General features: G+C 37.0%; 1 protein-coding gene across 1 annotated transcript; it reads right to left on the reverse strand.

The window, feature by feature from the left end:
- Positions 1 to 314: 314 nt before the first annotated feature.
- On the reverse strand, positions 315 to 23,075 carry LOC134790205 (THAP domain-containing protein 1-like). Its single transcript, XM_063761040.1, has 3 exons — positions 22,961 to 23,075; positions 1,115 to 1,298; positions 315 to 771 (listed from the first exon to the last, which is right to left on the reverse strand). The coding sequence occupies exons 1-3, from the start codon at positions 23,038 to 23,040 to the stop codon at positions 397 to 399; spliced, it is 639 nt and encodes a 212-aa protein (XP_063617110.1). The 5' UTR covers positions 23,041 to 23,075; the 3' UTR covers positions 315 to 396.
- Positions 23,076 to 23,307: the final 232 nt, after the last annotated feature.

The following is a 23,307-nucleotide window of genomic DNA, read 5'->3' on the forward strand; positions in this document are numbered from 1 at the left end:
ACGCACTTATTAAATAGCAAATGATCTTGCAAATACTATAAAAGGATGCAAAATTATTTTTTTCAACATGGATGACTAGACTCGTCCGAATCTCGGTTTGGGGGCCTACCGCGAAAAAAATACGAAAACCTAAATTTCGTTATCTGCCTCTATTGCTCGAATACGCATGAGGAATAGAGAGGCAAATAGCAAAATTTTGATTTTCGTGTTTCGTGGTAAATTTACAGGCAGGTCATTTTTACACAGTAAGTATTTTTTGGAAATGGCATAAAACAAGAAACAGTGAACAAAAAAAACAACTTTTATTAAAATAGTTTATTTGGAAATACAGCGTTACAGTTATTGCAGCCTTTACGTTTGCAAATATATTATATCCAGTATTATTATAGAAGTTATTTATTCTAATATTGGTATACTTTCCTCTTTTTCCTCAACGCCATTTTTGCCTTGAACTAGACAATTTTCTTTATTAATTAACGATTTTTCAGACAACTCATTAAATACTTCTTGCATTTCGTCAACTTTTTTCTTTAAATATCTAATTTGTGATTGAAGTCTTTTTATTTTTTTATTTTTCATCAGTATAATCTTTCTTAACTTTATCGTTTTCGGTGTGTCACATAAATGTAGGTTGTGATTTTCTGACTGTGACATATGGGGCTGATCTTTAATAATTATGTATTCTTGAGTTTTAGGCGATAGAGAATCTTCGCATGTTTCAATCTTAATAAGTGTAGACGTTCCTGGTCTAGATTCTTCACAACGTTCAACCTGATAAAATAAATCAAGAGTATAATTTATTAATACTTTAAAGTTTGAAAGTTAAGGTTAGTTGCCTTCCTCATTTTATGAACAAGCTTCCATATTTCCTTTGGACTAGGTAAATTCATTTGCATTAGGTACCTTATAATATAAACAAGATAAGTCTATGCTTAAGTATAGTTGGAGGGTCAGTTAAACGTGGACAAAGACACGGGCAAAAACTAATAGGTAATGGTACAATGCCTCAAGGGCCTATTTTAGATTTAAGCTAGTTATTAATTTCTTTTAGTAATAGCATATATTGTTTGCAAATAAATGATTTTTCAGTACACAGGGAATTAATAAGATTCACCTTTGGCAATTTCAAAGTTGGCACGGCACACTCTTTCAATTTCCTTTTGTTATGAGCTTGTGTTATAAAACAGGAGGGTTCAAAATGCTGTGAGCAAATTGTGCTAGTACGTTTAGGAGTCCATGAGACATGATTTGCACAAGCTTTCATCCAGACATCCCGAATCATTGGTATTTTTGGAAATCTGCAAAATAAGTACATACTAAATAATAAGTATAACATATTAATTGAAAATAAAAATGAAAAAATATTTATTAACGAAGGGTTTACGAGTCCAAAGATCAACTTTGGTACCCGCACTAGGTAATTGATGTTTATATCTTTGTTATTGTGCTGTCCCGTCACTTTCCTAGTTTTTAGGGTTCCGTACCCAAAGGGTAAAAACGGGGCCCTATTACTAAGACTCCGCTGTCACCAGGCTGTATTTCATGAACCGTGATAGCTACCTAGGCAGTTGAATTTTTTACAGATAATGTATTTCTGTTGCCGCTATAACAAATACTAAAAACATAATATAATAAATATTTATTTTAAGTGGAGCTCCCATACAACAAATGCGATTTTATTGCTGTTTTTTGCGTAATGGTACGGAACCCTTCGTGCGCGTGTCCAACTCGCACTTGGCCGGGTTTTTTTATTTTTTTTATGGCGGTTAGGCCTCATCCTAACAAGCGCTTATTCAACGCGCGTTAAAAAAGCGCTTGAATCCGCCCACACGATTTAACGACCAACGCTTAAAGTCGAAAATCCAACAACGCTTGATAAAAAGCACCACCGCTATCGTATGAATAAATACACCATGTATCCATTTGTGTCATTCAAACGCTGTTTTAACGCGTGTTGTAAAAGCGCTCGTTAGGATGAGGCCTAACCGCCATAAAATAAATAAAAAATCCTGGCCAAGTGCGAGTTGGACACGCGCACGAAGGGTTCCGTACCATTACGCAAAAAACAGCAATAAAATCGCATTTGTTGTATGGGATCGCACCTGTCATTCCGTACGGAAAACGAATGAAAATACTAACTTTCCTAGTACCTAACCGCAGTGGTGCCAGAGTAACAAACTATAAGTGCCTATTAAGCTTCTGTACCGTTATTTGAAGCCTATTTAATAATTGAGAGAGCGATGCAGTTTGTCAGATGACGTAGCGGTTCACGATTGGACCTACTGCCATAATATTTCCATCACCAGTCCACCAGTTTCCGGTTCCAGTTTTAATCCCCTACTGCATCAGCGACCGTGGCGGTCGGCCACGGATCTAGTCTGGCCTAGTGTACCTCCCCCCTTATTTAATTACTTAACCTACCTTAATATAACATTCCCTTTCGATTTACCCCTAAAATATGGCCATGTGATCGTCTAGCTAGTGGTTAGGACCCCTTGAAGTGAACCGCGGCAACCTCAAATTCTTTAATGAGTATCAGCTAAATTTTGGACTCTGACCTTATTTATTATTACCTAGATTTTTAAGAACAGATATTTATGGTAATAAAATAATTATTTATGGAAGTAAGAAATAATCTAAAGAAAATTATTCAGAGAAATAGAAAATTATTCAGAATTTATTAGTGCAACGTAAAGGATGGTGTAAAATTTACTATAATGTATTTAAGTATTGCAGCATATATGATGATATAAAATATATAAAAATGTTGTTGGTAAAATCCTGCCACACCTATTAAGTTCCCGGGATAATATAGAGGCAGCACTCCTGAGATAAGCTCTTTTACTCCCTAGCTTTTAAGGATAATTATATTTAACTATCATCTTCTAAACGATGTGTGATTCACTCACACATGCCACCTCCACACTCGATGCAGGTCTGGGAACTCCTAGTCCGATTTGCAAGTATTAACCGGAACACCTACCCTACCAGTTTAGCCGGAAGGGCTATGACCAACACTTCGTAACTTAAGCGCACCTAGATGATGATGAAAAGAAGTGTCAAAGTATCCATCAGTCATCATAATTACTTATCTTTTTTATATTCAAAAGCTAGGGATGCTAATCCCTTAATCCCATTCCCCAGAACTGATAATCTATACAGAATTCCTAGTTCTCTAGATGTATAAACGAAGTACCGAGTTTATTCACTGACTATTATGTTTAATCGAGGCCGAAATTGAGTATTCACTCAATAAATCCTTTGTACTGCTTTTGCCTGACAAAGGTCCCCTAAAACAAACCGTTCTTCAATCCCAGAATAGTCTGCGTTCCTAAATCCAGATTGATAATTAAGAGATTATGTTGTAAATACCTGATTATATTACTCAGTACCTCGCCCCTACACCAGACAACCAGAAATGAAAAATAAAAATTTATAAAGCCGTTAATGATCCCCATATAAATTAGAAATTAGGAAGATTTAGGCAGATGAACCCTTCACCTTTTAAAACACTCGTATTTTAAGATTAAGAAACCATATTTTTAAACCCTTAAAGAGAAATATATATCAATTGTATAAACCAGAACTAAAAAGGACCCTAATAAACGACAAAATGAGTGTGTGATTCTACCCTAACTCTACCCATTGTCCCTAATCTAGTACATTCAAAGCATAGTTCGTTCTTACCATCGACCTAATGCTTTGTAATATACGCAAGTGTGGTCCCTACGAGAAGCTGTAACGTTCGGCAGGCGAAACCGAGAAGGCAACCTACAGGCCAGTGTATTTGACTCCCTCCTTATCGCCCGCGGGCATGGTGGATAAGAATAAGTCGCCCTATTCCGTGTATATAAGTGGATCAGTACCCTAGCACACACACGCACTAATCACGAGGGAAACTCTGCCGCAACAAAGACTAAGTGTAATATCAGTCACGACAGAAGTCTGTCCCCGCAACCAGCACTAGTATGAACCGGAGCACCGAAATATATAAATATATTTAATAGGAGACCTAGCCTCAATTACTGTCGATTTCAGTGGGCAGGATTTACACCCAATGACGCGCACGTGACGTCCCCACATCCATCTAAACAGCTGGACCTTGAGACTAGTGAGATAATTCGTCTCTTATGTTGATATAGAAGAGACGCCAAGTCCTCTCAAACTTGGAGCAATAGACTCCTAACCATCCAATCCTTTGGCACCGTTAGGCGGAGTGAATGCTTAGCAGGACAAACTGTCAGTCCAAACAATGATCTGGTTTTAAAATAGCAAAAAGACCCCATAATAAAACACTAAAAATAGCTAAGTTATCGCAAAATTAAACTAACTTAATAGAAAAGTGAAGTTCCCTTAAACACCGTCATCTATATCTAACGTTACGAGAATTTCTTCCCGCAAAACCAAACACAGACACTATTCCAAGCCCCGGCCATGCAACGACATTGTCACTGCGTAATATGATGGCACTCAGAACACACGGTGTAGGAAACTTCACAATAACTAAAATCCCATATATGGCAGTAAAGAAACTCCACAACAGCCCATGTCCAGCGTTACGACGATATTGTCTCCGTAAAACCAAACACAGACACAAATTCTAAGTTTAAATTTACCACGATAATTCCAAGCAAAAACAAACACAGAAAAAGTAGCAGAGTAACTTCACTTACCAGTATTACGTTACGCCCGAAAACCAGAGTCACTGCTAGTCCGATGGTTGAAGAATCAATGATCCGAGTCGACGGTCCGCTCCGCCTTTTATACCTTTTTCTAGAGACGAACCGGCGACCTATGCGATATATTGGCGATTAAACGGGGACATACTTGCGACATACTGGCGTCTCGCGACATACTAGCGTCCTAATAGTGACATGCCGGCGACAAGTTGCGACATTCTGGGGCCCATTGGCGACATGCGACGTACTGGCGACATGCGACGTATTGGCGACGTATTAGGGACCTACGACATATTGACGACCCATTGGCGACATGCGACGTACTGGCGACATGCGACGTATTGGCGACGTATTAGGGAGCTACGACATATTGGCGACCCATTGGCGACATGCGACGTACTGGCGACATGCGACGTATTGGCGACGTATTAGGGACATGCGACTAGGGTCATAACGGCGACATATTGGCGACATATCGGAGACATAACGGCGACATATCGGCGACATATCGGCGACATAACGGCGACATAACGGCGACATATCGGCGACATAACGGCGACATATTAGTGACATAAACGGCGACACAATAGTGACATAACCGTGACTTATAGAGACAAACGCTATTCCAAAAATACCAGGGCACCAGAACTGAGGAAGAAGTTATTAGCCTCGTGGCATGTAACGACGTTCGATTCAAGAAGAAAAATCATAAGCTCCATTTTGTTTACTAAGCCATATTCCTTCAATATTAACGTTCACAATTGCTTACTGCAAAGTATAAATCATGTCCCTTTCATTCATGCAGTTTAGAGAAAGATGGAGCTAATTTTAATGACGTCTACGCACACATAGGCAGCAGAGAACGTTCGAAAACATCACGTACGAATTTGTTAACATTATTTTACTTTGAGATATTTTAAGTTTATTTCTGAAAATCGTCCCTGTATTGAAGTATTTTATGTTTATTAGTATCAAATATATTATTTAAGACATCTGGGATCTAGAGGGTTAATTATTATAATATTTATTTTTGTCTTACGAATTTTAATTTCATGTTTCGAAATTGTACTAGGGCATCAGCGTAACGGAACGTCGAGCTGTCATTAATGTCACTGTCAACTCAATACTATTTGTTGTTGGTTGTTTTCTGAAGGCTTATTTTGTTTATTTGTAAGCTAAAATAAGGATTAATTAAACAAAAATGCATCTGATAAATAATGAAACATGGAATCAAGTGCTTCAAGTTCCAATTGTTAGAATATTCAATGGAATCATGAACGAAATATGCGACCGCAAGGGACATTAGTATTACAAGGTATTTCCTACTATTATATGTGTTTTGTAATGAAAAATGAGGCCAATACTAGGCAATAGGCATACGACTAGTCACAGTTCGCCCCCGATTTAAGTGTTTTATGAATTACTACAGTAATTTGTAAAAGACTTCAATCTACTCTAGATTAGTCGGATATATCCCCCCTTTTCTAAACGTGTAGTGTGTGTCTCAATACTAGGTGACCGCTAATGATTCAGTTCTGAAATTAGTTCATCAGAATTCTGTCAATGAACCATGACAACTTTTTCCCCAGTCACCTCGCTCCACCAAAGATATTAGGTTGTGAATCTAATAGGCTACTAGTTAACCCGTCCTTGCCAGCTCAACCCGGCCGCGTCGAGTATTACTCTTGTCTCTACCCGAATTGCGCCGTACACTTCCGTAGAAGAGCATCTGATGAGACAGCAAAAACTCCCCAAGCAAAACGAAGAGACCTTTAATTTTTATAAGTACGAAGCTTTCAAGTTCCATCGCCAAAATTCGAACCAATTTCATTGCCTTATCACCCTCAACCACGTTTTCTTGGCGCGTGTCTCATACTTGAATAAAATATACCGACCTTTAAGTTTGTTTGGATGTGTATTTTTTTTTTATATAAACAAACTTAAAATTGACATAAGTAAATACCCCAATATGGTATGATAAAGATATTTTTGTTTCAAAAAAAAAATACCAAAATAAACAAAATATTTGCTTATTATTATTATACCTCATATTGAAAGCAACATAAGATATGTAATTGTATATAATTAACCTCTTGAAAAGAGCCTCGTCCTTTTAGACGCTCACGGCCCTTAAAATATGTCGAGTGTCAGATATATCTCACCCAATATGAGTGTGTGGGTTTCGTAAGGGTCTTATTACCTTGTGTAGTACTAGCCATAAAAACCTACCCTTCTGAATGGGTCGAAATTTTAACCTACCGATAAGATTTTTCTGGCTAGTTGTGTATCCCCGTCCCTCCCCAGTTTGTTCCCCTGCAAATACCGACAAATCTAGTTTGATTACCCTCCAGCTTTTGTCTATCTGTATCAATCCGTCCTTTCCAAAAAGGTACACCCATCAACTTGACATCCGTCATCTCATATCGTACATCTCTTTCATAAATCACCACAGACTCATAACTATAAGCACTCAATGCACACACATTTTCATTCCTCCTCTATTACACTTTCACACTGATTTCTACAGACAGCCAACGCATCGATTAGTAATCAAAACGAGAAAAAAAAAATATATTTATTGTCTCATAATCATTTGAAAAGGAAGAAAAAAAACATACTCATTTTGTCCTAGCCTCACACTATCCCAACATTTATGTAGATGATTCCCAGATGATTTTAAAATCCCTCAATTTTCCAACTAATTATTTTATTTTGTTTGCTTATTTTTTATTTAGTAATTACTAGTTAATAGTACTTTGACTAAGTATTAGAATCAAATGATACGCACATAAAAAAAAATCTGCACTTTTGTTTTTAGATTTTATGACAACGCTCCGCGATTAATTTCTCTATAATACCTATCTTTCGCTCTCTTACTGTCGTTCAACGCGCAGCATCGACAACCTACTATGCATTAAACCACCGCGGAAGTATACAGACAATGACGAGTCGAACTTGATACGCGCTTAACCATTCCGCTGCCAAACCCTGGCAGTCCACGCGGCTGTTTGTAACGTCTAACTATCACTCTATAAGAAGCCCATAACCGTACATTGTATGGCATTTAAACGACCCTAATCTCATTACCCCATCACCAGGTAAAGCCAATACATAAAAACTGACCTAAAGCGGTAATGGGATCCATACATTATTGACTCTACTTGTACGTTGTCCTATACAATTAGCTCATTGGCCAGCCAAAATAATGCAAACATGCTCACAAATAAGTTAAATAACTTAATAAAAGACTTAAGGCCTTCAGGCATCAAGTCCGCCATTTGTACATTTCATTTGTATTTTGTGCAATAAAGTTTAAATAAATAAATAAAATAAGTAAAAGAAAGAAACACAAATATGACATTTATAATGTTTTGGAAATATTTTAACACGTCTAATTACACCATAAAACACACACCGTTTGACTTAACGTACCTATAAAAGAAATCTCCCGAATCATAATACGATTAGACATGGTATTCAAATTACTATTGTGAGACCTACTGACTCGTTTATGCACTGTCAGCGCTTATATTAAAATGGAGGTCTAGGCACTCTGAAACATGCCGCGCGAGTGATCAAAAATACGTGAGTGAACATCCAGGTATTTTAAGAAATAGTACCCAGGTGTTCCTAATACAAATACAAATGCATTATAAGGGCTGGGTAGGTAATAAGTCCACCTTAGATATAAAGAGTAAGTAGGTAAGTATTTATCTAAACATTGTGCAATCATTCGCTTGTGTAAAAGTAATCTATTGAATGTAAGTTTATTCATAACTCCAGTTTGTTTTATAACACTACCTACACGTAGGTACATATCCAAAATAACTTGTATAGAAAGATTGTAAGAAAAACAGACCACGGAACTAAAAGAAATAAAATAAAATAAAGTTCTAAAAGGATCCTAAGTATCTTAATAAACTTGCAAACAAGTCTAATAAATTAAAACCAAAAAAAACTAAACATAAAAAACAAAACTTATTTGCTCACCGGGATTAACCCACTCCACATTCAAGTAATCTTCATACATTTGTCCACCTTGAGATCCACTAGACCACGGGTGAGTTACAAGTTGCGACAAATTTAACAATGGCTTTCATAATAAAGTGTTTTATTGTTTTGTTTTATTTTTCAAGTGTTTTACGCACAAAATGATTAACAGAAAAGAATTTTATTTATAACAGGTAACCCATAAAATATAACGCAAATATCTACGCATGTACCTACGAACAAATTATTATGGAATTTCCTGAAAACGTGTTACTAACTGAATCATCAAATATTGAAAAGCTTGAAATACCCTAATGCAAATTTAGCTTTTTTTTATACAATGTAAACAAGCGATTATGCGTTTTATATATGTATATACTAACATATCCTAAAAATTGTTAAAATAGGCTTGTCAAATTTTTCTACTCACGTGTTTATTTGTTGAATGCACATTTCTTGCAGATGTACACTATTTTCACCACTTTTTCAATCACTATTACACCTCACTGATGCACACAATAATGATCATTATAATATAATGGTTTTTTATAATGTGTTTATATATTTTTGTTATGTTTTGTAAGTGTTTTTATATTTTACTTTTATACTCACATTGTAAAATCCTAACCTAAGACCCTAATTGAATAAAGGAATTATAATATAAACTTACTACACGACTTTTTTTTCCGCAATTGAAAACCACATGATTTTCGTACCTACTTCGTTTACAAAATGCACTCATACAGCTTATGTTTCTTGTGATTGCAAAATGAGAATAATGGGCACTTGTGCACTCCCTAAAGATCTATTTATTTCTTTCGCCACTGTCCTTGACCTGTGCAATCACCTCGACTTCTATCATACTTGCGAAGAGAGGTTCCTTTGGGTGTGTTATTTATCTTCCATCGTTGAGAGTGTCAATGATTGTCTACATTACACCTGGTTTTCTGCTTGTCCGCCTATATCTCGAACCTTTATTGAAGCAATAGTATTTCTTCGTTGAGCTTACTGTCGCGTAGGTAAACCATGCTTGAAGCATTGATTGCAGTGATGGGTTTTAGTCTGGTATATAAGAATTTTCTTCCTGTATTTTCGAATGAGTCCTGGTTGCCTGGTCCAACAGTTGTAGCAAGTCTTCGTTGTCATATTCAGTAATCGCCACAAATTTCGACGTAGTTGTCGTAATTGTTTGGCAACTTTTTGCTCAAATACATCACTTTGAAAGGCGCGTAGAATTGCAAAATTCACTAAATGTCGTCACACGCGCACATAAATAATCACAAATTGGACTCATTTTCACATACTTCGAACCAAACAACACTACACTTTCTCATAAAACAATAACTTGTTTGCAAAATCGTTCCTTGTTTAGCTTGCGCATTCAACGTCCGACCGGTCCAACCGAATTGTCAAAATTTGACGTAAACATGAAGGCTTATAGATCATAGAAGGTAGGATCGCATAGAAGCGGTATACGCGTGCCTCCGTGAGGGACAAAACATACGCAAATGCGACACTGTGATTGGTCGAATTCATTTGTTGCCCACCATTCCCCATACTAATAAAAAGGTGGGGAACAAACAAAAGTGAGACTGTGACAAGGACAAGCAATAATACCGCTTTCCCTGCTACTCCCACCGAAAGACACATAAGACTATCCCGTTCTGTCAGTTACCCCCACCACTCATGCCAGATCCAGGTATATCCTAGATTCATGCTATAGATGGATTTTGAGACTATTAACGACATCTATATTTCATGATAAAAAAAAATCAGAAAGAGAAGGAGATAATGTTTAGAATTGATTTTATTTCAATAATCCCAGAGTGGTCATAATTACTTTATTTCTTTGTCTAAGGATTAATCTGTATCAATCTGTGTTTATAAAGAAACAATTAGTATTATTACTATTAATTATCGTCAATATTAAATGAAATCGATCGTGTGAACAAGTTTTTACGCATAGACAAATACTAATAACCAATTTACAATCGCGTACAAGACAAGCGGTGAGACGAGCCGCGAAACGAGACACGGAACGAGAGTGTAAACGGATGCGCGTGTGTCCATGCAATGCGACAAAATCAAAAACATGTCCTAATACTCCTGGCAACATACTAAGCACAACCCACTCAATTTGGTCGGGTTCTTAGTACGACCTGTTAAGCAACAATTCCGATAGATGGCGTGAATAACTGGTTTTGAAACACTATTCGAGACTGAATTATAAACGTTTGACAGTGAAACATGAGTGAAACGAAATTTTGTCTTTGGCAAATTTTGACTGCTGTCATTTCAGATCCGCCATTATGCTTATTTTTTGAAACATTTATCCTTAATACAAGTAAACTAATCGTGATGTTAATAATTAAAATTACCTCAGTTACCGGCGACATTTTGATCAAATACCTAAACATCGGACAATCGCTCAAAACATGCTCAGAACAAAATTGGAACGCCATTTTGAATACAAGCCATTGCCTTTGTTCCACAATGATTTCCTACAGTAAAATACCACGACGCAAGCTTTACCCGATGTAGCGAGTAAGGATTGCCTCCAAGAATGCCCTAATGGTTTTCAAAATATAGCCCCTTGAAGAATTTACAATAAAACGAATGAAGTGAAAGTTCTGTTTCGTCGCCGCATGGCTGACCTTTTCTCAGCTTGCGTCTTCTATTTTTCTGTGAACCTAGTGCCCCTAACTATGACCTAGTGTTTGAACTATCTAGTACAAAGGATGTGTAATGAGTCTAGCTGTCGATACTGTGAATGAAATGCACTTAAATGTGGAAACTGTTGCTTCAAACAAAGGTAAGATTTTATTCCTCTTCTTTCTTTAAACAAGTTACTGCCATTTAAAAGCTGTTTCACTTATTAGAATATCAATCAGTGGAAAATAATTGATCACAAATTGACCTATCTATCAATAAATCTGCTTTTTATTCCGTCCTATTCAATACAAACAAACATTAAAGCTTTCCTAGTTTTCGTATGGTTCTGCTTGTGATGACCTAATGTAGTGAGTTGCCTTATTTTTATTCTTTGTTCAGCAACACATTTCTTTCTGAAAATTTGAAAGTGATCAAAGTAAAAATCAGTATTAAAGGAAAGACATGTTGATTTTTGATTTTATGCTGTCTTTCCAATGTAATATCTGTTCTTCACTACATGTTTTCTGCTGCAATATGATTTACAAAGTATATTTGATTTTTCAGCAAGCTGACAACTTTATTAGAATGAAGCCCTTTATACATATATTGTTATTGAAAGAAAAGAAGTTGAAATTTTGCTGTGAAGACTCCCTTGCTATTTTCGATGAATCAAAACAACTGTGAAACGTAAGTATGATATTTCTACTATTAGACATTTACTCACTAGTTTGACCCTACTGTTTTTGGAATTTGAAAAATGTTTTCACTCTAAAAAGATGACCCGGCTCAATTTTTTTTCGGAAATATTAACTTTTTGAATTTAGAAGTGCAATATATTATAAAAATCATAATTGTATGATAATGTCAACTAAAAATAAACAAGATTTCTTGCATGGTAATGAAAATTTGTTAATAAATATGCATTTTCTTTACAAAAGGATCCCGCAGTCTTCCGGTAAATTTGATACAATATGTGGGCCTAACCCCAGACCTGTCATAAATATGCCTCTTTTTGCAATAAATCTTACAATATAGGCTGTTATTTTTCAGCAACTGAAAACAACTCTGATGGCTTGCCCGATACCTAGTTGTCAGTGAGCGGAGCAAATTTCCATTGATGCCTTCATTGGTTCTTCCGAGTCTTTCGACAGTCCCCTAGTAAGTATGACACCCATGCTACTAGAAAGCTACTATAACATATGTACCTAGAAAAAATAAAGTTAGAAAAATTTTCATAGCTCTCAAAAATAAAAATAAAAAAGATTTATTTTTTTATCTTGACTGTGAAGACCCTACTTGTGGTAAATAATAAACACTTTTAATGAGACTTATAAACAGGTTTTCTTAAATATACCCTACTTTAGCTAACTTTTATACTTTATCAATTCCAGCGTTCCTAGAGAACTGGCATCGCTCCGCAGTAACACTATGCCTGCCTTCAATGTACATCTATAGACTGTCTCCAGTTATGACAGGTATTTTATTGCACTATATAAATACTAGACTTATTATAAGCCTAAAATAGCTCATGACTTATATTTGACTCTAATATTTAAAAAAAAATGAGCGAAGAGGTTTCGGAAGAACGATCGGAGATATGAAAACTGTCATTAGCCTTATTTATAACCTATTATAATATTGTTGACTAAGTAACTTTATCTAGCTTATTTGTGACCTAACTTTATGGAAATGTGCCCTGTAAGGCAAAGATTCTCAAACTTTTTTATTTTGAAGAATTTACTACTGCCTAATCTACTTTTGTGAAACCTAATATTTCTCATGAACGTGTTTATTAATAAAATAATGACGCGCCCCCTCGAGTGTATGACTGTTGATATTTTACTACTATTACTGTACTCATTCAACTCTTTTCTCTGAATTTTCCCTAATACTTGTCTATTTTATTCCAGGCTACCAAGAACCTCTGACTGCTGATACTTTAACACTCCTGTTCGATGGCGGCATCTCAAGAATTTTGCTGCTAAAGTCGCTCTAACCTTCAATGAATACAAGAAAGAAAATAGCAAACGTGTTGCAGAGCGTAGGTACTAGCGTGCTAGCTTAACCAACTATATACTATTACTTAATAGCAATCAGAATACTATTTAAAAGTACCGTCAGCAGAACTATACTGTAATCCTAAGTCAACAGGCTACCTTCATACTACAAATATGTTTTTGTATGCACGCTGTTCATCCGGCTAATTGGCGTGTTGCATTTCTCAATTGATTTTCATGAAATTATTTGAGCGGCTTTGATAATGACAATGAGGTTTACAAGGCAGCTCGCAAAAGTCCTTGTAAATAATAGTAATAACTATAACCAGTAAACTATACATATCTCAGCGCTGTTCTCGATAAATGTTGTGACTCTTAGGGTTCCGTACTGAAAAATATGTAGATAAACTTTCATACAAATGTGTATGTTCTACTTATGCTCCAATAGTGATTGCAGCATGTACTATTACTGTTTTCTTAACCTAAATATCCATAAATTGGCCTAAAAATAGTCTTAACATACTATTTCCTATTCAAATCTAAGCTCATACATACATAATGCTCATTTTTCTTATCCTACGGTAGCAAATGTATGATGTTTTCGTACATTAATGAAATTTAAGCTTATTACTAGCATGTGTGGTTGTCATTCGGACCCACACGTGAAGCAAATAAAACCTAACAGAATTATCTGTAATATCTGTTTCTTACTCTTACTCTATGATTGACAGGCCTATGCAGGACCGTACATACATATTATGCAATCTGTAACTTAACTAGTTTATTATAGTGACAGCTTATCAGTAAACAAAGCATGTAACAAAGATGGAACTCTGATGTTCTGACATATAAGTACCTACAGCTATTTATTTTTTTATGATATAGAAGGCAAAATAACAGACAAATTACCCGGTGGTGAATGATTACTGTTCCCTCGCATAACCAGAGTGGTTGCAAATGCATTGCCGACATTTAAGATGGGAGAATATGGAAGTTGTGAAATACGCCCCCAGTGGCTTAGTATTCCTGCGTGTAAATGAACAATTACACGCCCCCATAATTTTACAACTAATGTATATATTTTTAATACGCCCCCGGTTCTTTAATATTTCAAGAAAGCCTACGTGAAATGAACAGTTTCACGCCCCCATGATTTTTCTACTAAAGTATATGTGCTTACACAACTAGATATCTTATCTGACCACATCCTAGGCTAACTTAGGTAAACTAATCTTATCTCTAGACTATGGTAACAGCCTCCTAACCCAACCTGAAGTATGTCTACAAATGATGCCTGGCAAAGGCTCGTCTACCACGAATATGCGTTTCCAAGTCATGGACATTATTTGTTAATCTAAGTATGTATTTATCTATACAAGTATGTACTGCGCCGCCTAGTACCAGCATTACAAACTTTGCCTAGCCCGACGCCAAGTTGATATGTGAAAGATTGTCCCTAGAATATATATTTATTTATTATTGGTACCTGCAATGAAGCTAATTCCTTAATTAATCTATGGCGCACGAGAAATAAGTCTGATTCTTTTCGCTTAAAATAAGCGTTAATAAGTGCTAATGTTATACTACATGGGCTTTAATTCTGTTACTTTAATTTTCAGATATCAAAGAAGCAAGAAGATGGATCTAAAGTAGTGATGACAAACATATTAAGCTGAGGAATATGAAAGTAAATCCCTAATTACGGCGCGCCGAGAACGAGTAAAAATGTAGTACCAAACTCGTCAAGAGATGGCGCCACCTCCGAGATAGAACGCGCCAACGACGTGTCAACGTAGAATCTTGATATCCGAGATGCAAATTACCGACAGTTTTTAAATGTTAGGAGAAGATTAATGCTTGGTTGGCTGCATAAGTGCATACCCCTGCTGAGGTCACAGCAGCCACGCACAAGTTATGAGTAATTGTACATAGTTAGTGTTGTAATAAATAAACCGACTAAGATAATTACGTTGTTTTCGCCTGCGGATAGTAACCCTTACTACAGTAATAGTATAGTAATAGTTTTTTTTTTTTTTTTGTACATAGTAGCTATTGAATAAACTTAATGTTTCATGACTTTTATTTAAGACCTTTCCACGTGTACATAATAACTATTGAATAATAAAATTAATGCTTCATGACTTTTATTTAAACCCGTAATAAAAGCAGAGTCCAAAATCAAGTGTACCCATTCCATTTCACGTACAACAAAATGTAGCCTGAAAGGCTACTTTTACATAGATATACCTTAAAAAACCGTAGTAACACAGGTAAACTACATCCTGCGTCACGGACTCACCAAAATGTACCTCCCCCCTTATTTAATTACTTAACCTACCTTAATATAACATTCCCTTTCGATTTACCCCTAAAATATGGCCATGTGATCGTCTAGCTAGTGGTTAGGACCCCTTGAAGTGAACCGCGGCAACCTCAAATTCTTTAATGAGTATCAGCTAAATTTTGGACTCTGACCTTATTTATTATTACCTAGATTTTTAAGAACAGATATTTATGGTAATAAAATAATTATTTATGGAAGTAAGAAATAATCTAAAGAAAATTATTCAGAGAAATAGAAAATTATTCAGAATTTATTAGTGCAACGTAAAGGATGGTGTAAAATTTACTATAATGTATTTAAGTATTGCAGCATATATGATGATATAAAATATATAAAAATGTTGTTGGTAAAATCCTGCCACACCTATTAAGTTCCCGGGATAATATAGAGGCAGCACTCCTGAGATAAGCTCTTTTACTCCCTAGCTTTTAAGGATAATTATATTTAACTATCATCTTCTAAACGATGTGTGATTCACTCACACATGCCACCTCCACACTCGATGCAGGTCTGGGAACTCCTAGTCCGATTTGCAAGTATTAACCGGAACACCTACCCTACCAGTTTAGCCGGAAGGGCTATGACCAACACTTCGTAACTTAAGCGCACCTAGATGATGATGAAAAGAAGTGTCAAAGTATCCATCAGTCATCATAATTACTTATCTTTTTTATATTCAAAAGCTAGGGATGCTAATCCCTTAATCCCATTCCCCAGAACTGATAATCTATACAGAATTCCTAGTTCTCTAGATGTATAAACGAAGTACCGAGTTTATTCACTGACTATTATGTTTAATCGAGGCCGAAATTGAGTATTCACTCAATAAATCCTTTGTACTGCTTTTGCCTGACAAAGGTCCCCTAAAACAAACCGTTCTTCAATCCCAGAATAGTCTGCGTTCCTAAATCCAGATTGATAATTAAGAGATTATGTTGTAAATACCTGATTATATTACTCAGTACCTCGCCCCTACACCAGACAACCAGAAATGAAAAATAAAAATTTATAAAGCCGTTAATGATCCCCATATAAATTAGAAATTAGGAAGATTTAGGCAGATGAACCCTTCACCTTTTAAAACACTCGTATTTTAAGATTAAGAAACCATATTTTTAAACCCTTAAAGAGAAATATATATCAATTGTATAAACCAGAACTAAAAAGGACCCTAATAAACGACAAAATGAGTGTGTGATTCTACCCTAACTCTACCCATTGTCCCTAATCTAGTACATTCAAAGCATAGTTCGTTCTTACCATCGACCTAATGCTTTGTAATATACGCAAGTGTGGTCCCTACGAGAAGCTGTAACGTTCGGCAGGCGAAACCGAGAAGGCAACCTACAGGCCAGTGTATTTGACTCCCTCCTTATCGCCCGCGGGCATGGTGGATAAGAATAAGTCGCCCTATTCCGTGTATATAAGTGGATCAGTACCCTAGCACACACACGCACTAATCACGAGGGAAACTCTGCCGCAACAAAGACTAAGCGTAATATCAGTCACGACAGAAGTCTGTCCCCGCAACCAGCACTAGTATGAACCGGAGCACCGAAATATATAAATATATTTAATAGGAGACCTAGCCTCAATTACTGTCGATTTCAGTGGGCAGGATTTACACCCAATGACGCGCACGTGACGTCCCCACATCCATCTAAACAGCTGGACCTTGAGACTAGTGAGATAATTCGTCTCTTATGTTGATATAGAAGAGACGCCAAGTCCTCTCAAACTTGGAGCAATAGACTCCTAACCATCCAATCCTTTGGCACCGTTAGGCGGAGTGAATGCTTAGCAGGACAAACTGTCAGTCCAAACAATGATCTGGTTTTAAAATAGCAAAAAGACCCCATAATAAAACACTAAAAATAGCTAAGTTATCGCAAAATTAAACTAACTTAATAGAAAAGTGAAGTTCCCTTAAACACCGTCATCTATATCTAACGTTACGAGAATTTCTTCCCGCAAAACCAAACACAGACACTATTCCAAGCCCCGGCCATGCAACGACATTGTCACTGCGTAATATGATGGCACTCAGAACACACGGTGTAGGAAACTTCACAATAACTAAAATCCCATATATGGCAGTAAAGAAACTCCACAACAGCCCATGTCCAGCGTTACGACGATATTGTCTCCGTAAAACCAAACACAGACACAAATTCTAAGTTTAAATTTACCACGATAATTCCAAGCAAAAACAAACACAGAAAAAGTAGCAGAGTAACTTCACTTACCAGTATTACGTTACGCCCGAAAACCAGAGTCACTGCTAGTCCGATGGTTGAAGAATCAATGATCCGAGTCGACGGTCCGCTCCGCCTTTTATACCTTTTTCTAGAGACGAACCGGCGACCTATGCGATATATTGGCGATTAAACGGGGACATACTTGCGACATACTGGCGTCTCGCGACATACTAGCGTCCTAATAGTGACATGCCGGCGACAAGTTGCGACATTCTGGGGCCCATTGGCGACATGCGACGTACTGGCGACATGCGACGTATTGGCGACGTATTAGGGACCTACGACATATTGACGACCCATTGGCGACATGCGACGTACTGGCGACATGCGACGTATTGGCGACGTATTAGGGAGCTACGACATATTGGCGACCCATTGGCGACATGCGACGTACTGGCGACATGCGACGTATTGGCGACGTATTAGGGACATGCGACTAGGGTCATAACGGCGACATATTGGCGACATATCGGAGACATAACGGCGACATATCGGCGACATATCGGCGACATAACGGCGACATAACGGCGACATATCGGCGACATAACGGCGACATATTAGTGACATAAACGGCGACACAATAGTGACATAACCGTGACTTATAGAGACAAACGCTATTCCAAAAATACCAGGGCACCAGAACTGAGGAAGAAGTTATTAGCCTCGTGGCATGTAACGACGTTCGATTCAAGAAGAAAAATCATAAGCTCCATTTTGTTTACTAAGCCATATTCCTTCAATATTAACGTTCACAATTGCTTACTGCAAAGTATAAATCATGTCCCTTTCATTCATGCAGTTTAGAGAAAGATGGAGCTAATTTTAATGACGTCTACGCACACATAGGCAGCAGAGAACGTTCGAAAACATCACGTACGAATTTGTTAACATTATTTTACTTTGAGATATTTTAAGTTTATTTCTGAAAATCGTCCCTGTATTGAAGTATTTTATGTTTATTAGTATCAAATATATTATTTAAGACATCTGGGATCTAGAGGGTTAATTATTATAATATTTATTTTTGTCTTACGAATTTTAATTTCATGTTTCGAAATTGTACTAGGGCATCAGCGTAACGGAACGTCGAGCTGTCATTAATGTCACTGTCAACTCAATACTATTTGTTGTTGGTTGTTTTCTGAAGGCTTATTTTGTTTATTTGTAAGCTAAAATAAGGATTAATTAAACAAAAATGCATCTGATAAATAATGAAACATGGAATCAAGTGCTTCAAGTTCCAATTGTTAGAATATTCAATGGAATCATGAACGAAATATGCGACCGCAAGGGACATTAGTATTACAAGGTATTTCCTACTATTATATGTGTTTTGTAATGAAAAATGAGGCCAATACTAGGCAATAGGCATACGACTAGTCACACTAGGAGGGTATACCCAATGGAGCCACCACCCGCACTATTAAAATTCTGCCGTTTTCCGCGCGGGGGACGAGGTAACGCACACAAATAATGTTAACACTAACGCCAAGCGCGCACCACGATTTTAGTTTTTGCGACACGATTTTAGAATCGCGCTGTAATATATCGCAGAAAATTCACTGCGCGCACTGCGATGAAAAAGTCGACGATTTGTTCATTCTCAACATGGATTTCGTACCAGTCGTTTGTCATGAAACGTTGTCTTTAATATGCGATCGCTGTATGACTTTGAGTATTTATACCACAAAGGTGATCTTCTATTTCCATAATTAAATGGTCAACATCTAGCGTCTTCAGCAGCAGGTTCCGACATGTTGACGCTTGGAGAGCGAAATGCCGACTGTGGTCCGGGTGCGATTTTATTATCGCAGTGCGCGCGGGGCCATACAACTCCGTATGCTGCAATTCACTTTGCGACAATCGCGTCGCGAGCAGTCGCGGAAAAATGTGACAAATCACAATTTTAAAATCGCTGCGATTTTTTGTCGCATATGCGCGCACTGCCATATAAACTCATACGTTACATTTCTGCGACTAAATTATCGCGCGACAAAAAGTCGTGGTGCGCGCTTAGCCTAATGCATTTTTTTGCATGCATCGCTACACACGCACACGACAAAATTAACAAACACTAGCATAAACTATATTCACACAAGTACAAGAACAAACACAGACAACCCTGTCCGTGAACGAGATAACGTCAGTTCTAAGTAAACCTAAGGGGCTACCGCGAAAACCGAAATTCGCAAAGTGCGGGGATCTTTCTCTTTTACTCCAATGAAGGCGTAATTAGAGTGACAGAGAAAAATGCCCGCAATTTGCGAACTTCGATTTTCGCGGTTATAGCCCTAGATTGTGCGTGGGACGCGTCGATAATATGGACCGCGAGCCATGAACAGATTTCTTGACCAATCGCCTCCCGGGCGATAACTCGTATATTGGTTAGCGGCTATGTATGATGATCCCTCATGGACGTCAGCTGGCGCTCCGTTGGTGGGTTGAGGAATGGCAGCCACCGAAACATGTAAAAAAATAAAATAAATTTTGTTATCGCCTCCCGTTTGATACTTTGTCAGAAGATAGTTTAGGTGTTATTATAAATAAAAACAACCGTCAGCCGGTTGTATAACGGTGGAAAGACCGTCAGCTACTTGCATAAACATGTAAAAAATAAGCGATGTACGTTTTTATCATAGTAATAACTAAATCATGAAACTTTGCACGTAGGATTTCATCAGGCATTTCAATAAACGCCTTATGGATTTGCGGACATGATCAACTGACGGTCTTTCCACCGCGATACAACCGGCTGACAATTTTTTTAATTCATGATAGTATCTAAACTATCATCTGACAAAGTATCAAGCGGGAGGCGATAACTACCGATATTTGCTCCTGGCCCGCGGTCTAATACGAGTATTGTCAATGTTTTATTGACAATGAATTTAAATTTTCTCCTTGTCAATTATAATAATAATAAAATATGGGTTCCAGCAGGCGTTCTACATGACATTAAAGCTCTCCAAGGGGCCTCTACGTGTTGGATCTATATCCCCACGCAAGCCTATCAAAAGACCGGGATTTGTAGACCCGTGAATTCTAAAATGGAGAAATAAAATATCAAGTCTTTGTACCAGCATTTTACTAACTTTCAATGTTTGTATTGTATATATGTTAGTTTGTCAATTTGTTAAGGGCAAATCTTGCAAGCTGATTTAGAATGATTTTCTATTATCAGTTTATTAGTTATTTTTTTACATGTTGGTTTAGTTCTGAAAGCAATGCAATATACTATCGAGCATGGAGAACAGATGGAAGGCGGCCATAGGATGTCATTTAAGGGATATTGAGTGGGGGATAATGAATCTATAAGACGGCGGCAGATCGTAAAATCGGGCATATCGAGATATTCATAGGCATATCATGAAACGCCGCCATTTCATGATCTGACTAAGATTTACCCATACATATCACGATCTGCCTTATAAAAGAGGCGGCAGATCGATCAGACCAAGGCATTTCTATTTCTAGCTTCATACCGGGCGCATCGTAAAATAATTGCATTTTTGCCACTGGTGGCGCTGCATTCTATGTGGCATTTTGAGCAGCATGCGTAGGTACTAGGTATGTACAAAAATCGTAGGCTGCCCAAAAACGTACTATAAATAGTATGTCAAGCCATTTCAATGGTTCTTATTTGCTAAAATTAAGGACACCCTACTTATTCGATATGCCTAAATGTTGAGGTTTGCACGATACGTCTGGTGGCCACTAGTCAGATCATGAAATGCCAGCGATTCATTATCTGCCTAGGGATATCACACCCTAAAGTTTGCACGATATGGCTGGTGGTCGATAGGCAGATCACGAAATGGCGGCGTTTCATGATCTGCTTAGGAATATCACCCCTTGAGGTTTGCACGATAAGGCTGCTGTTCGCTAGGCAGATCATGAAATCGCGGCGTTTCATGTACGTATCATCTGCCTAGGAATATCACACCGTACTTATGCGATACGACTGATATGCCTAAACGTCGCCAGGCAAATCGTCAAACGTTGAGGTTTGAACGATATGGCTGGTAGTCGCTAGTCAGATCATGAAATGGCGGCGTTGCATCTTTTGGAAATGTGAAAAATAAATAAAAATATATCGATAATGTTTATATAGATTTTATCGATAAGTATTGGTTTTTATGGTGTCCCATCACTAACTTTGGTACAGTGACACTAGAGTAAAATAATAAAAAAGTATCTACGTATCTACTCATGTGGAAGGTATTTTTTCTTAGTTTCGTTCACTGTAGAAATTTTTCTACACTAATAATAATTTTTCTACGTGTATTTACACGTGAAGCCTCCTGTTTTTTAGTTTTTTGGAAAGTTAATGCACTATTTGATAATATTTAGATGTAATAATACTTACATATGATAAGAAACGTGTTCTTTTTGTACGGTAGAGGTTTCCGATCTCATTTTGCACGAGAACACGCTGCAGTTCGGCATTTTCAGCTCCTATCATTCCGCTTAGACTGACGTTTGCTGAATGGCGTATGACGTATGGCAACTAGTTTTATTTAACCTCCTTGACCGGCGGCCGCGGACTTTTGGCGTAGGGGAACACCTGTTAATGGCGGCTCCGTTGGTTATATCCTCATATAGGTAATCTAGCTTCAAATACGGAATAAAGGTGTCGACCGTAAATACCTTTAGTAGGTACAATCTTAAAACACAATATTTGATATGTTAAATCAAAATAAATGTTGAAAATAAAGGAATAAATGAATTTGCAAACAGTAATATATCGTTAATTCATTAAGCATTTAGAAATGTATTTCGTGTAATCTCTTGTTATCATTTATGGTTAATACCATATTTGATTGGAAAATTGTGTTAATATAACAAAAATGTGGAGACTTATATTAATAATGAACTTGTACATAAACATAATACTAATAATTCAATATTCAAAGAATAAACTTTAAAAATAACTCTAAAGTAGATCTAGTACCTACATGGCAACACTTTTAGATTGACAATATTTATTTTTTTGCTAATTTAGTGCACTATTTGATAATATTCAGGCGGAAGGATACTTACAAATGAAAAGTAACGTTATCCTTTTCTAAACTAGATGTTGTTGATCTCTTTTTACACAAAAACACGCTGCAACTCGGCATTTCTAGCTCACGTCATTCCAACTCTACGTCATTCCACGCTCACTGAGATTCGCTGAGTGAATACTGCTAGGGACGCGCGGCAACTAGTTTTAAGTAGTTTTATAATATATAACCGGTATGAGCGGCAGTCTCGTACCTTTGGCAGAGGAGAACGCCTCGCTTACACATTTTTTTATTGGCCCTTTCATATCACAATATTTACAACACAAATTTAAATGTCTGTACCTCACAACTCGTCACATTCACTCGATTATTTTATTTAAATAC

The sequence above is a fragment of the Cydia splendana genome, chromosome 4, assembly GCF_910591565.1.
Source record: "Cydia splendana chromosome 4, ilCydSple1.2, whole genome shotgun sequence".
Taxonomy (NCBI): domain Eukaryota; kingdom Metazoa; phylum Arthropoda; class Insecta; order Lepidoptera; family Tortricidae; genus Cydia; species Cydia splendana.